General features: G+C 43.3%; 1 protein-coding gene across 1 annotated transcript in view; it reads left to right on the plus strand.

Moving 5' to 3' along the window:
• The window catches only part of LOC145343788 (uncharacterized), an 81,514-nt gene extending 74,856 nt beyond the window's left edge, over positions 1 to 6,658 (plus strand). The window contains exons 12-13 of the mRNA XM_080190122.1: positions 342 to 650; positions 5,021 to 6,658. Of these exons, the coding sequence (XP_080046248.1) occupies positions 342 to 650; positions 5,021 to 5,058 (347 nt within the window). The 3' untranslated portion in view covers positions 5,059 to 6,658. The remainder of the gene's footprint in view (positions 1 to 341; positions 651 to 5,020) is intronic.
• The last annotated feature ends 9,293 nt before the right edge of the window (positions 6,659 to 15,951 follow it).

The raw sequence follows: 15,951 nt of genomic DNA on the forward strand, positions 1-15,951 counted from the left end.
ATCACCAGTATCCTAATTATTATGCCAGATATACTTCAAGACCAGGACAGAAAGTATATCTGTGAGGTACTACACAAATGCACTAAGAGTGTGGATAAGAAAGAAATAACTCTACATGTTACTGGTATGTAATATTTTCAACATTTTTAATGAGTGAAGAGTCCTGAGCATGATATTTCTCCAACTGAGGTTATTGTGTAACTTTTTGGTCCCATTCTGAATTTTCAAAGGAATAAATTATCTGGCCATTGGCTGAGATAGGATAGAATCTCGACCCCAATATCTCTAATCTGCTTCTGTTAAAATCTACAGTAATTTTGTTTTTCCTGTTTCTCATTCAGCCCCTCCAAAACTGGACAAGATAATATGTACAGAAAAAGCAATGCCAGGAAAATACATGACTTTATCCTGTCAAATACATTCTTCCTACCCCGAGATCATCAGAGTTACTTGGCTCAAAGGACGTAAAACAATGACAGAAGATTCTGAAGAAAGTGAGCCAACTCTGGGAAGTGATGGACTCTATTCCTTGACAAGTAGTGTGAAGACTATACCGACCAGCGCTGATGTTGAGAAGACGTACACGTGCCGAGTACAACATGAAAGCCTAGGAAAGCCAGTGGAAGAAAACTGGGTGCTCCCTCGACCGGGTAAGCAACCATTACCACAAACCAAAATAACTATGCTTACTGGATGAAAATCAAATGAGGAAATGACCCATGATTATACTTTTGGAGCTTTCTCTTTATCATGAATCAGAGCCAACACAAATTGCACATGAATTAATAAGTAAATGATATGACTGAAAGGTACATTCCACTTTAGACAGTAGTGCCAGATCTCTACTGCCTCCCCCACCACGGATTTGGAGCCGGCAGGGTTCCAACAATGAAAATCTCCATTGAACTTGGGCGGGAATTTCTGGCCTCACGCCCCCCACCTCCGAGATCTTGCACAACTACAAGCATTATCCCCTCATTAAAGTGACACCGCAGAGCTGCACAGTTCCACAAAATGTTGTCCTTTATTAATACAGGGTAAGCCAGGAGTCCTATCCGACAACAGCTTTCACCTTCATGTTTCATGAATATCAGCACCAACTCATATGCCTGTGAACCCTTTCCGTTCTTGACAGTCCTGATGGTGTAGCTTTCCAGACTCCAGAGTTCCATTTCATCTAACCAATTTATAACACTGTGCAGTTTGGCCACTTCTGGCAAAACATTCAGTACTTAAACATCCCCAAGCTATTTACGCAGCTAACCAGGTTTTGGACACTCTTAGAAGATTGCACAGTACCTCCGAAGAGTTCCCACCTTCTTTGTCCTGTGAAACAGGAAAAATTGGTCTTTTCCTTGGCGTGATTTGCTTCTTCTCTGCACAAGAAATCGCTTGTGTTCCTCCTTCTGTGACTGTCTTTGTTCTCTTTGTCTGTATCCATGTACCAATCACATTCATCCTCCACCTCATCTGCATGCAGCTCTCCTTTGAACCTCGCTGTCAGCCACAAAACTTGTTTATTAACTTAGTACTGCTTCCAGGTCAAGGGTTGCCAGATCACGTGGACGTGCATTTCTTATTATCAAAGGAAATTTCAATGAATTTTTTTACAATTGATGCAACCACTTAAAACTCTTGAAAATAATTACAGATTCCACATACTTTTCAAGAAATTACAATTTTGTTTTGTGTTCTGCTTCTGTGTCAAAGGTGTATTTGAAAAATAGCAGAACATCTGACAGGCATTAGTTTGAAGAGCTCTTGTCCATTCAGCGATTTATATTATTTGTGTGGTAGGTTTCTGTGAGCTGATAACATGATAGCCTGGAGAAAATCTGGTGCCTGAATGTGCAGGAAATGCGGTTATATATCTCCTTAGCTTTTAACAAATGGAAGGTTTTTCACTTGTTCACAGGACGTGGGTGTCACTGAACAAGGTCAACAAAAACCCATTCCTAATTGCACTTCAGAAGGTGGTGAGCCACTTTCTTTAACAGCTTCAGTTTGTGCTAGGTAGGTACTCCCACAGTGCTGTTGGGAGAAACTCCAGTCATCGATTGACAATATATTTCATATATTTCCAGGTCAGGATGGGAGTGTCATTTGGAGGGGAAGTTGTGTAGTGTATTACCGTGCACCTGCTACTTTTCTGCAGGCAGGTTTGGAGGTTGTTATTGAATGAGCCTTGGTAAGTGACTGCAGAGCCTCCTGTAGGAAGTACACATTAGTGTCACTGTGCACTGGCAGTGGAGGGAGTGAATATTGAAGGAGGTATTTAGGGTATGAAATCAACAGACTGTTTTGTTGTGGATGGTGTTGAACTCATTGAATATTGTTGGAGGTGTACTTAGTCCCAGCAAGTGGAGGTTATTCCATTATTATCCTGTCTTGTGCCTTGTAGATGATGTAAAGACTTTAGGGAGACAGAGTAATGAACTTCTAACCAGATGCTGTCACCACAGCATTTCTGTGGCTGGACCAGTTAAATTTCGGGTCAGTGGTGGCCCCGAGAAGTTAATCATGGGAGAGTGGAAGTTTGCGGGTGGGTGGGAGATATTGATGTAGCAGCTGTCAAAGAATTATCTGAAACAGATCAGGAGAAAGTTGGCCTATAGATCACAGCATACGATAAACACAAAATACTGCAGATACTAGAATCTGAGACGAGAAAGGAAAATGCTGGAAAACCGCGCCCAGGATTTTCATGTTAAAAGCACTCGATTAGCTCAACCATTTCCTAGCTGCAGAGCATATTTCTGCCACATTAAGATGAGACTACCACATCTGGTCATTGCACAAATATTTTATGCACACTTTTCCCTGAGTGCATCAACTGATAGTTTTTCTTCATGTTATCTGATCAAATCCAATTCCAATACAACTTTAGTGCAATCTTATTTTAAATCAAAATGTGAATACCGTGTGTGTGCATAGCTCGTGATTTTCCTAGGTGCCATCTACGTGACAAGCTCGTATGAGTTGATTGAATCTTGTGTCATTTCCTCAAGTAGGACAGGTTGACCTGCTGTAGGCTGTCTCCTGCACTTGTCTTTATCCAGTAGGAGGGCATGTATTTTAATTCATGGGATATAGGTTATGCTGGCTATGCCAGCAGCATTTATTGCCCAATCCTAATTACCCTCCATTTCCAAATGAAGCACATTGCTGTGGGTCTGGAATAGGCCAGACCAGGTAAGGATGGCAGATTTCCTTCTCGAGAGGCCATCAACAATGGTTTTATGATCATCGTTATTTTTTAATTCCAAATTTTCAGAATTATATTCAAATTTCACCATGTACCATGGTGGGATTTGAACCCAGATTTGCCCTGGATCTTTCAGTAACAATACCACTCCAACACTACTTCCCATTCAGGACCATCACCTAAATGTAGTTTGGTCATGCCACCAGAAAGGGGCTATCTTTGTGCATGAAAATGGTTACAGTGAGATAAATACAGTGGCACAATAGTTAGCACTGCTGCCTCGCAGCATCAGGGACCCTAATTCGATTCCCGGCTTGGGTCACTGTCTGTATGGCGTTTGCACATTCTCTCTGTGTCTGCGTGGATTTCCTCCAGGTACTCTAGTTTCCTCCCATGATCCAAAGATGTGCTGGTTAGGTGCATTGGCCATGCTAAATTCTCCCTCAGTGTTTACCCGAACAGATGTTGGAGTGTGAAAATCTAGGGGATTTTCAGAGTAACTTCATTGCAGTGTTAATGTAAGCCTATTTGTGACTAATAAATAAATAAAATAAATTAGACATTCCTCCCCAGTCTGACACACCAGGTCTCCAAGATAGCAGTTGGAGTAACCATGAAGGAACTGCTGACTATTCTCATGTCATCCGGTAGGTTGTCCCCTATTCAAATGTTCGAAGGTGAATCACAGTGCGGACTCCAGTTTACCCATCAATTTGACACTGGATGGAACTTTACCAGCTTGCCCTGCCCATTGAGGGCGGAGAGAGCCAGTGAAATCACACACGAGCTGAGAAATCAGAATCACTCGATTACTCGGCTCTTGTGCTCTTACGAGAGCCGGATTTCCATTTCGCCTCTCGCCAGAAATGGGTGAGAGGCTTAATAAATTTAAGTTCATTTAAATCTTAATATACATTTGTTTAACAAGCTCAATGCTGAATTGTCCAGGCTCACTTGTGTTTACGGGCCTCGCTTGGAGAGATTCTCGTCAGTGAGGAAAATACCAGGTCCCATGAATTGAGGCCCCCCCGGGGAAGCTGAGGGCAAGGCGGTGCACCTTGGGCAGTGCCAACCTGGCACCTGGGCAATGACCAATGGGCACCTGCCAGGGTGCGGTCTCTGGAGTGCAGGGCCTGAAGGATTTGGGGGTGGGGCGGGCCCGCTGCCACTCAGTAGGTCCAATCGGTACGGGAGGGAGGGAGAAAGAGGGCCTGCTACCACTTTGCCGATGCGATCAGTGGGGAGGGAGAGGGTCCCGCTGCCACTTTGCCTGTGATCAGTGAAGGGTAGGGGGCATGAACAGTCTGGGCGGTGGGGGCTCCATCTCAGGCGGTGTAGAGCTGTAGATGGCTACAGGCCCCCATGATTTTTTAAATTGATTCACGGGATGTGGGCATTGATGGCGGGTTGCCCTAGTCACCCTTGTTCAGAGGGCAGTTGAGAATCTACCACATTGCTGTGGCTCTAGGGCCACATTTAGGCACGGCCAGGTAAGGGTGGCAGATCTCCTTCCCTAAAGGACTTTAGTGAACCAGTTGGGTTTTTTCTGACAATCAACAATGGTTTCATGGTCAGCAGACTGTCTCTGGCAGTTGTCCTGCCAAAATTCTCTTCAAGGCTTGTAATTCATGCAGGAACTTGGTGACAAATGCCTCAGTTCTTGTAGAATATCAGAAGCAGTTGAGGCTAAAATGAAAAGGCCCCTAGTGTAGAAGTGCAGAGTCTACTGCTAGAATTTTCCTTTTTTTTAATACAATTAAATCTATATCTTTGTCACATTTTAAAGAGTTTTATTGTTATTAATTTTATTTCCAGGAGGTGTCACAGGTCACTTGTCAGTCAGAATGTACTAAAGCTGGCCAGCTTGTGACGGTTTCCTGCACAATTACAGGATCCTCTGAAGAAGACACCCACATCACTTGGTACAGAGATGTTTACCCTGTTGAAGATGTGAGCTGCATTACCAATACACCGTTTAAAACTGGTGTAGGTTTCACCACTTATCTAACTTATGTACCAAAGCAAGAGGATGGCAATTCTAAACTCCAACTTGATGTGATTACTGAGATGGACCCAATTTGCAGATACTTCCAGATGAAATTAAGTTGACTTGATATTGCAGGAACAGGAAGCAGCTCATTGTGATTTTGATGCGAAAGATGGAAGCAACACCATTGTTTTTACTTTGCATCACCTATTCCATTGGTGAATGAAATGTCATCATTTATGTTTTTCTAATCACTAACACATTTTATCATTTAACTTTTTCTAATCACTAACACATTTATCCTGTGTCTTTGTAAGATATGACAATCAACAATACAGACAGTTAAATGATTAATGGAACAAAAAAAGAAAACGCTGAAAAATCTCAACAGGTCTGGCAGCATCTGTAAGGAGAGAAAAGAGCTGATGTTTTGAGTCCAGATGATCCTTTGTCAAAGCTAACAGGTGTAGAAAGTGGGAGATATCGATACTGTAGGGTGAGGGAATGAAAGATGTGTCATAGCAATAAAAACAAGGGGAAAGGTTGTTATTGGCAGTCCATAGAGGCAATAGTAGGTGTGAATGGTCAAATGGCAGAGAAGCTGAAATCAGAGGGTAAACTGTGACAGATGAAAATGTTGGGAGGAGGAGGGGAGATGGGTGGGAGGATGTAATATTGAGAAAAAGAGGGGAAAAGGGTAAGAAAAGGGGGTAAAATAGGGGGAAAGAAAAATAAAGACAATGAAGAAATAAAAAGCAGAGAACAATTAAAAATTAAATGATTAATGGATTTTCCCCATGTTTCTAATTAGCTACTTATATCGAAATTGAAAGAATGAGCATTGAGGACAGCTGCTCTTGCTATTGTACACAAGTTCATGATAAGCTCGCTCAGAAATATAGCTGACCCAGCTTGTTGTTGTGTCTTTAATTTCGTGGACTTTCGCCTAATATAGTGAAGCCTGCATGTCCTAAATATATTTCATATATATATATGTTCATTATATACTGCTTATGTGTCATGTACCAACATATTATACGTATACATATGTTATACAACTTGTGAGCATAGATTGTTATATCGGCCTGTTAATTTTAACTTGTCTTGTCGGCCTGTACGTTAGCTAAGGGCTAATCACACACGTCAATCGCGGCCTTGAGATAACCATGAAGAAATGCCGAGGCAGCCATGTTCCCACAATGGAGGACAACCCACAGCCTGGGAACCTGCTGAGAATGGGAAGATGCGTACGTGACGGGAGGGGTGGTATAAATATATGCTCTTAACTTGTGTTCGGAGAGACGCCTGGAGAACCGCTGTTAGGTGACAGGTGTGTCTCCCAAAAGCTTTGAATAAACTGCTGTACTTTGACTCACAATTAGTCTCAGAGGTATCTTTACCTACAACAGTTTTCACCCCATGGCCATGAATTTGAGAAATAAATATGCTTTATGTTTCATTCAAAATCTGTAAAACAGATGCATTTTGTCTTTTTTTAAGAGGAAGAACCAGACTGATAAATTTAGCAGACTCCAAGGTGCTGAAGTTTTCTACAAATACCGTAATTGAAAATCCAACTCCCTGTCATTTCAACATGTGCATCTGACAGTGTAGGGTTACAGAATTCCTCCCCCCACTCCTAATATTTTATTCTTTGCATTGTCACTTAAAACAAGTAAGCAAAATATATCTGCTTTATAACAAGATTGTTGTATCTGCTTTAAACTGAAGTCAGTTTGTTTTATTTGAAGACTCTGTTTCTTCTGTGTATATTTATAAAGCAGAAGAATATTAATATCGGTTTCAAATTTGGAAAATATATTTACCAACTTTTATAATTTGACAAAACATTTTGTTAGCTATATGTTTTTTTAACAAATGAGTGCAAGAATAGTTATTTCTACTTCACTCTCTCCATAGCATACATTATTTCTTAGTTGGAAAGATAATTCAGAAAAAAGCCTTGACCCAGAGGTGGCTCTTACTCTTAAATGTTCAGGATGCTGTCATTTGTATGACATACGAAGTGGAGGCCCCACTTGCTCTCTTGGTTAGACATAAAAGATTCTGTGACTCCTCAAAGAAAAACATGGAAGTTCTCTCTGTGTGCTACCCCATAATTTTCCCTTTAACAGAAACATTCCTCATTTTTTCCTTTTTTTTTCTCCCCCTTTTCCTCAAGTTAGTACTATCTTTCCCTGGGTTCAATAGAATTGTTCCTGAGATGAGAAGATGGCCTTATGAGGTGCGGTTGAGTCAATTAGGCTAGTATTCGCTGGAGTCTAGAAGAATGAGATGTAGTCTCGTTGAAACAGAAACAGTTCTGATAAGATAAACTCTGAGAGGTTGTTCCCCTTGGACGGGGAATCTAGAACACGGGGGCACATTCTCATGATAAGGAGGACAATTATTTCAGACTGAGGTTAGGAAAAATGTTTTCATTTCGGAGGGTTGTGCTCCTTTGGAATTCTCAATTCCAGAGGGTTATGGATGCTCCACCACTGAATCTACTCAAGGCCAAATGAGATAGATATAGATAGATCAGTTTTTAGCCTCAGAAAGTGGACGACTATAGGGAGCTTGCAGGAAAGTTGCCTCATTCATGTTGAATGGCAGTGCCGGCTTGAAGGGCCAAACAGTCTTTATGTTATTTACATACATTTGCCAGAGGTTCTCAGTCAACAATCTCATGTGAATTCAGAAATCGAATGTGAACTTTATTCACTTAAGCATAATACTGGGCAGCCTAGACTAAGAGTGGGCCACAACATCCTCTATCTCAGTGGGCCACAAGATTGAAATCAGGCTTGTTCACTAACCATGATCTCATTAATAAGATTAAATACATTTAATATGTGCCAATTATTTCATAACACTATTATAAAAAATGCTTAATCATGTATATTATTGGAATTATCATCAACTTCAAATGCAAAAAAAGCAAAACTTTTACAGTTTTGACACAGTGGGAGCACATATCTCACAGTCAGTGTGTGCAAACAGCAAGCATCACATTTCACTTGCCCTTGCTTTACATGTGCATCACTTCAGTCATACTGGCAGGAAAAAAAGCCTATGCAGGTGGAAATCAGTGGATTGTGGCAACTCTGCGCATGGGCAGTGATCAACAAAATGTTTCATGGTCCACATACAGCACCCAGATCGATGCCCCCATCCCCCGCCGGCCACAGGAGCACCCAGATGGATGCCCCTACCCCCCACCGGCCACAGGAGCACCCAGATGGATGCCCCAACCCCGCCGGCCACAGGAGCACCCAGATGGATGCCCCCAACCTCGCCAGCCACAGGATGTCCACCACTGTTTTGATGCTGCATATCCTATTCTACGCTGTATATTCTATGTAAATCTATGTACAAGAACGCATATCACTATTTCATTCATTTTTTAACCTGATGGAGGATTTCTTGGTTCGGTTTGTTTTGTAATCTTAAAATTGCACATTTATGATCTCACAATCCAAAGAGTTTTAATTGACATGGCCCTATTGTAAAATGTCGTAGGTGAAAGAAGGATTGGAATGAGGCACTCACTGAGTGTTAAAATGGGCAGTGCGGGCTTGTTGGGCCGAAGGGCCTGTTTCCTGTGCTGTGGTGTTCTTCGTTCTTTGTAATAAATGTTAAACACTTCGGATTTTTAGTGAGTACAATTTAACTGTCAAGAATTTCCCTGTATATTCATGTTTTACTTACAATGTCAGCTTTTAAAAAGAAAACATTTGTATCTCTTGTGACAAATCCACTGTTCTGTATTTGATTAGCAAATGGAGTTATTCTGTTGTAGCAGCTTTGTTTATTTCTACATACCAAAGGAACATATAAAGATTTTGTATATTGGTTTAAACACGTATGAATTACTCCTAATCTTTCAAATACTGGATGACCTTGTGGTGTTGCTTAAGGTGAGGTTGGACGATATTGAGCTAGCATCTGGATAACCTGATTTTTGGACATGTGAGGCATGCTGAGAAACACTTAGTTTGGTGACCGGGTGACAAAAATGTGAGGCACATAACTGAGTTTGTGAGCTGGGAAGCATGCTGGCAAAGCAGGTGAGCATGCTAATAGGCAAATAGCAGAAATGGAATACACTGCGACTAAGACAGTGGAGAAGTATTCTGGACCAGTGAATGCGTAGGCAAATTAGAAACATTCAGATTGGCAAATGATTAATCCTGCAAAGAAAAAGCTTTTCAGGTGAGGGGCTTTCACAGTTTTGTCTTCCTGTTTCGATACTTAGAAGGACAGAAACACTTAGTAATGAGTTGGAAATTCATTCTATGTTCATGATACCATCATCATATTAATAGCATTGGTTGGAGGATGGAGTAGTCTGGGGTTGCTGAGTTTGGATGTGGGTCATGTAGGGGTTGTCTGGAGGTACAGAGTTCAGGGTGGGGAGGATAAGGGCAATTTGGGGGTGCAGAGCTCAGGGGTCAGGGAGTATCGGCAGTTTAGCAATCCAAACTCGGGGGGTGGTGATAACGGCAGCCTGGGGTTGCAGGGCTCGGGGGTGAGTAGGGCCGACTTGGGCTGCTGAGCTAGAGAGTGGGGCAGTCTTGGGGTGTTGAGCTCGGTAATGGGGGGATAAGGGCAGTTTGGGGGTGCTGAGCTTGGGGATTTTGGGAGGGTGGGCAGTGTAGGTCCAACCCCTACACCCCCATCATCAAGCTCAGCAACCCCAGATCTCGCATACCCTCCACCTCAGCACCCTTAGTCATTCCCCCTACCCCCAAGTTCAAACCCCCAGACTGTCCCTCCCCTAGTAGCAGCTTCCCCATCCCCCCACTGCTGGCCCCAACTAGTGCCAAGCTCAGCAACCACATGACCAGCATCACCCACCCCCCCACCCAAATAAAAAGCACCCATGCAGCATTCCCCCTCCCCCCGCCACCACAGCTGTGTCTGTGACCACCCAACAACACGGAAGCCAGCCGTGGTCAGAGCAACTTACCTCCTCACTCCCCTTTGCTACTGCTGCAGCTGCAGCAGTCTTTTATGGAGCAGATGTTTATCTCACTGGCCTGATGTCTCACTGATGCTGCTCTAAAGGTGAAAGGAAACGATTGCAAGAGTACCGTGTTAATGATATTGAAATTGTGTTATTTCAAGAAGAAATTAGGTAGAGCTGGTGTGGTTGAAGGGATCAAGGGATATGGGAGAGGCACTGAGTTTGTAACACTCTTTCTTTACTGTCACTGGATCAAAAAACTTCTTCCCTAACAGACTGTAGGTGTACTTGTACCAAATAGACTGCAGCGGTCCAAGGCTGCAGCTCACAACAGTCTTCTCAAGGGCAATTAATAATGGGGATGGGCAATGGCCTTGCAAGTGATGCCCTATACCAGGAAAGCATTAAAAAATCTAAGAGTTAGCAGAAGGGGGTGACTGAAAGCTTTGAGAAATAATTTATAAGGGAGGGTCTTAAGAGGGAGGTGAAGAGGTTTTGAGGGGAAGATGTTTGAGTAGAGAATTCTGAGCTTAGGTCAAAGCAGATGAAGTAACGCTAACAGTGGGGGAAAGAAATGGAGGAAAATGCAAGAGGTCAAAACTGAAGGACCAAAATCAAAAGAGGATTCATATACAGCAATAATGACCACAATTCGGTGTCTCTCATTATTGCAATGGAGAGGGATAGGGTCACACGGCAGGGCAAGGTTTATAATTGGGGCGGGGTAATTATGATGCGTTTAGGCAAGAATTAAGGAGCATAAGATGGGAACAGAAACTGTCAGGTATGAGCACAAAAGAAAAGTGGAGCTTGTTCAAGGAACAAACACTACGAATCCTTGATAGGTATGTCCCTGTCAGGCAGGGAGGAAATGGCCGAGTGAGGCAACCATGGTTCACAAAGGAGGTTGAATGTCTTGCCAAGAGGAAAAAGGAAGCATAAGTAAGGATGAAAATACAAGTTTCAGTTGGGTCACTTGAGTATTACAAGGTAGTTAGGAATGAGTTTAAAAAAGGGCTCAGGAGAGCTAGGAGGGGGCATGAGAAGCCCTTGGCGGGTCTGATAAAGGAAAACCCCAAGGTTTTTTACTCTAATGTGAGAAATAAAAAAATGACCAGGGTGTGGTTAGGGCCAGTCAAGGATAGTAGTGGGAAATTATGCACAGAGTCAGAAGAGATAGGTGAGGTGTTGAATGAATACTTTTCTTCAATGCTCAGTAAGGAGAGGGACCATGTTTTTGAGGATGAGTGTGATACAAGCTGATAGGATGGAGGAGGTAGATGTTCTGAGGGAAGATGTATTAACAATTTGGAAAACCTGAGGGTCGATAAGTCCCCTGGGCCAGGTGTGATACATCCTAGGATACTTTGGGAGGCAAGGGATGAGATTGTCGAGCCTTTAGCTTTGATCTTTGGGTCTTCACTGTCCACGGGGATTGTGCCAGAGGACTGGAGAGTGGTGAATGTTGTTTCTCTCTTCAAGAAAGGAAATAGGAATGATGCTGGTAATTATAGACCAGTTAGTCTTACTTCGGTGGTCAGTAAGTTAATGGAAAGGGTCCTGAGGGATAGGATTTATGACCATTTGGAAAGATGCAACTTAATCTGGGATAGTCAGCACAGTTTCCTGAGAGGCAAGTACTGACTCACATATTTGATTGAATTCTTTGAGGAGGTAACTAAGTGTGTAGATGAAGGTAGAGCAGATGATGTTGTATACATGGATTTTAATAGGGTGTTTGATAAGGTTCCCCATGGTAGGCTCAAGAAGAAAGTGAGGAGGTGTGGGATAGCAGGAAATTTGCTGATTGGATAAGTAACTGGCTGTATCATAGAAGGCAGAGGGTGGTGGTGGAGGGAAAATTTTCAGACTGGAGGCCAGTTACCAGTGGTGTACCACAGGGGTCAGTGCTGGGTCCTCTGCTATTTGTGATTTTTATCATTGACTTGGAAGAGGAGGCTCAAGGGTGGGTTAGTAAATTTGCTGATGACACCAAGATTGATGGGGTAGTGGATGAGGTGGAGGGTTCTTGTAGGCTGCAAGAGATATTGATAGGATGCAGAGCTGGGCCAAAAGGTAGTAGATGGAGTTTAACCCTGCTAAGTGTGAGATGGTTCATTTTGGTAGGACAAACTTGAAGGCGGATTACAGGATCAATGGCAGGGTTTTGGGGAAATGTGGAGGAATAGAGAGATCTTGGGGTGCATATCCACAGATCTCTGAAGATTGCCACTCAAGTTGATAGAGCAGTGAAGAAGGCTTGTAGTGTGTTAGCATTTATTAACAGGGGGTTTGCGTTTAAGAGTCATGGGGTTATGAATATTTTAAATTGAAGATACAAGACCTTGGTGAGACCACATTTGGAATATTATGTGCAGTTCTGGTCACCTTACTATAAGGAGGATGTGGAAGCATTGGAGAGAGTGCAGAGGAGATTTACGAGGATGCTGCCTGGTTTGGAGGATAGGTCTTATAAGGAAAAGTTGAAGGAGCTGGGGCTTTTCTCTTTAGAGCGGAGGAGCATGACAGGCAACTTAATAGAGGCTTGAAGCTGGGCTAGCGCTTAATATAAAAACTCTTGCTATCCTTTTTTATAAGTATATAAAAAGGAAGAGGCTGGCTCGGGTGAACGTTGGACCCTTAGAGGATGAGAAGGGGGACTTAGTGGTAGGGGATGGGGAAATGGCTGAGGTCTTGAATAACTTCTTTGTTTCGGTCTTCATGGAGGAGGACGTGAATAATTTGCCGGGTGTTAGAGATGGAAAGGTGGTAGGACTGGAGAGTCTCAATGACATTACTGTTACTAGAGAGGCGGTGCTCGACAGACTGGAGGGGCTGATTGTGGACAAGTCCCCAGGACCAGATGGAATGCATCCGAGGGTTCTGAAAGAAATGGCGGAGGTGATAGTGGATGCCTTGGTGGTTATTTTCCAGACGTCGCTGGATTCCGGGGAAGTGCTGGAAGATTGGAAAGCGGCTAATGTTACGCCGTTGTTTAAGAAGGGTGCCAGGCAAGAGGCGGGGAATTATAGGCCGGTTAGTTTAACGTCTGTCGTAGGTAAAATGTTAGAATCCGTCATCGAGGAGGAAATAGCAAGGCATCTTGAGGGGAATTGCTTGATAGAGCAGACGCAGCACGGTTTCGTTAAGGGGAAGTCGTGTCTGACGAATTTACTGGAGTTCTATGAGGATGTGTCTAGGGCAGTGGATAGAGGAGAGCTGGTGGATGTGGTCTTTCTGGATTTTCAGAAGGCGTTTGACAAGGTACCTCACAAGAGGTTATTGCAGAAGGTCAGGGGACATGGAGTTGGGGGTAGGGTGTTAGCGTGGATAGAGGACTGGTTGTCAAATAGGAGGCAGAGAGTGGCGGTCAATGGGTGCTATTCGGATTGGCGGTTGGTGACTAGTGGAGTGCCTCAGGGGTCGATGCTGGGGCCTCAGCTATTTACCATTTATGTAGATGATCTGGAGGAGGGAACCGAGTGTAGGGTGTCGAAATTTGCTGATGACACCAAGATTGGTGGAAGGGCAAATTGCGCGGAGGGTGTGGAGAGTCTGCAGAAGGATCTAGATAGGCTGGGAGAATGGGCCAGGAACTGGCAAATGGAATTTAATGTTGGCAAGTGCGAGGTGGTCCACTTTGGTAGGAATAATGGTAGGAAGGATTATTACTTACGTGGAGAAAAACTGCAGCAGGCGACGGTGCAGAGGGACCTCGGGGTACTTGTGCATGAGTTGCAAAAACCCAGCTTGCAGGTGCAGCAGGTGGTCAGGAAGGCGAATGGGATGCTGGCCTTCATAGCGAGGGGGATTGAATATAAAAGTAGGGAGGTCTTGCTGCAGCTGTATAGGGCATTGGTGAGGCCGCAGCTGGAGTACTGTGTGCAGTTTTGGGCACCGTACTTACGCAAGGATATTTTGGCCTTGGAGGGAGTGCAGAGGAGGTTTACTAGGCTGATGCCGGAGTTGAGGGGGTTGAGCTATGAGGAGAGGCTGAATAAACTAGGCTTGTACTCGTTAGAATTTAGAAGAATGAGGGGAGATCTCATGGAGACATATAAGATGATGAATGGGATGGATAGGATAGAGGTGGAGAGACTCTTCCCGCTCAGAAAGGACAGTAGGACTAGGGGGCACAGCCTCTAGATAAAGGGGGGGCGGTTTAGAACGGCGTTGAGGAAGAACTTCTTCAAAGGGTGGTGAATCTCTGGAATTCTCTGCCTGTTGAAGTGGTGGAGGCTGCCTCGCTAAATATTTTTAAGACGCGGGTTGATGGGTTTTTGATAAGAGGGGGGGTTAAGGGTTATGGGGAGAGGGCGGGAATGTGGAACTGAGCCACGACAGATCAGCCATGATCTTATTGAATGGTGGGGCAGGCTCGAAGGGCTAGATGGCCTACTCCTGCTCCTATTTCTTATGTTCTTATGAGGGGGATAGATAAAGTGGATGTGCAGAGATTATTTCCTCAGGTAGATGCAGCTGTTGCTAGGTGGCATAACTATAAGGTTCATGGTGGGAGATTATAGGAGGGATGTCTGAGGTAAATTCTTTACTCAGAGTGGTTGGGGTGTGGAATGCACTGCCTGCTGTGATAGTGGAGTTACACACTTCAGGAACTTTCAAGCGGTTATTGGATAGGCCCATGGAGCACACCAGAACAGCCGCGAGTGGGATAGCTTGATCTTGGGTTCGGACATAGCTCGGCACAACATTGAGGGCCAAAGGGTCTGTACTGTGCTGTACTGTTCTATGTTGATAGGGAATAGTCAATATGAAGAGATATGACCTGTTCGATGGGAATACTTTAAATTGAAGATATTGGAAGTCAGGAGCTAAATAGGTCAGAAAACACATAAATGAAATGTGATGGGGACCAGTGAAGAATAGAATATAGCAGCAGATTTTTGGAAACACATGAAATTCATTGACAATCCTATATAGGTCAACCAGGAGAGATTGGAATAACTAAGTCTGTGGGTGGCTCTGACACAAAGTGAAGCTCACTTTGATTCAGTGATGGACTGAGGCAGGGTTCGATTTTCCATGGAGTTGAAATGGGTTCAGAAGCTCAAATCCAGATAAATAAGGCACAAAGGTTCAAATATGATTCCGTCTGGTTGCTGGAGATGGGATGGAATCCATGGAAAAGGATTTTGGTTTCTACTGGGGAGGGGTCATAAGAGGACTACTTTGGTTTTCCCAATATTCTACATGAGGGAATGGTAATCCCTCCAGGACTGGATGTTAGGATATGCAATCTAATGATACAGAGGCAAAGGAGGGATTCAGAGCATTGGTGAGGTAGAGCTGTGCTACATGTGAAGTTTGACTTTGGATAATGTTGTCGTCAGGAGGTAACAGGCAGATGAGGAAGAGCAGATAGATCCCCTTGGCAGATTGCATAAGTAATTTAGTCAAAATACGAAGAAATACATTCTGATTTATAAAACTTTAAAAGGGATTAAGAAGTGGATAATCTAAAGTAATCAGATGTATAAATTGTAGTTTTGAAAGCCAAAAATTAAAAAGATGCTAATAAGAAACCAGGAAAGCATTTATAAATAGATACTGCATAAAAAGCAAAGGTGGCAAAATTAATGCAAGGCATTGTATAAACCATAAGTGTAATAGTGTCCAGTTTTGATTGCCTTATTTTAGGAAAAGCAACACTACCACAAATAGGATGCAGACAAAATACATGAGAAGAACCAGTTTACCCAACATTTGGTGATTCTAAAAGACAATTATAATTACATCTCTGAAGGCAAAAAGAAACAGTTGTCAAGAAAG

This window comes from Carcharhinus amblyrhynchos, chromosome 6 (genome assembly GCF_965287045.1).
Source record: "Carcharhinus amblyrhynchos chromosome 6, sCarAmb.v2.hapA, whole genome shotgun sequence".
NCBI lineage: Eukaryota > Metazoa > Chordata > Chondrichthyes > Carcharhiniformes > Carcharhinidae > Carcharhinus > Carcharhinus amblyrhynchos.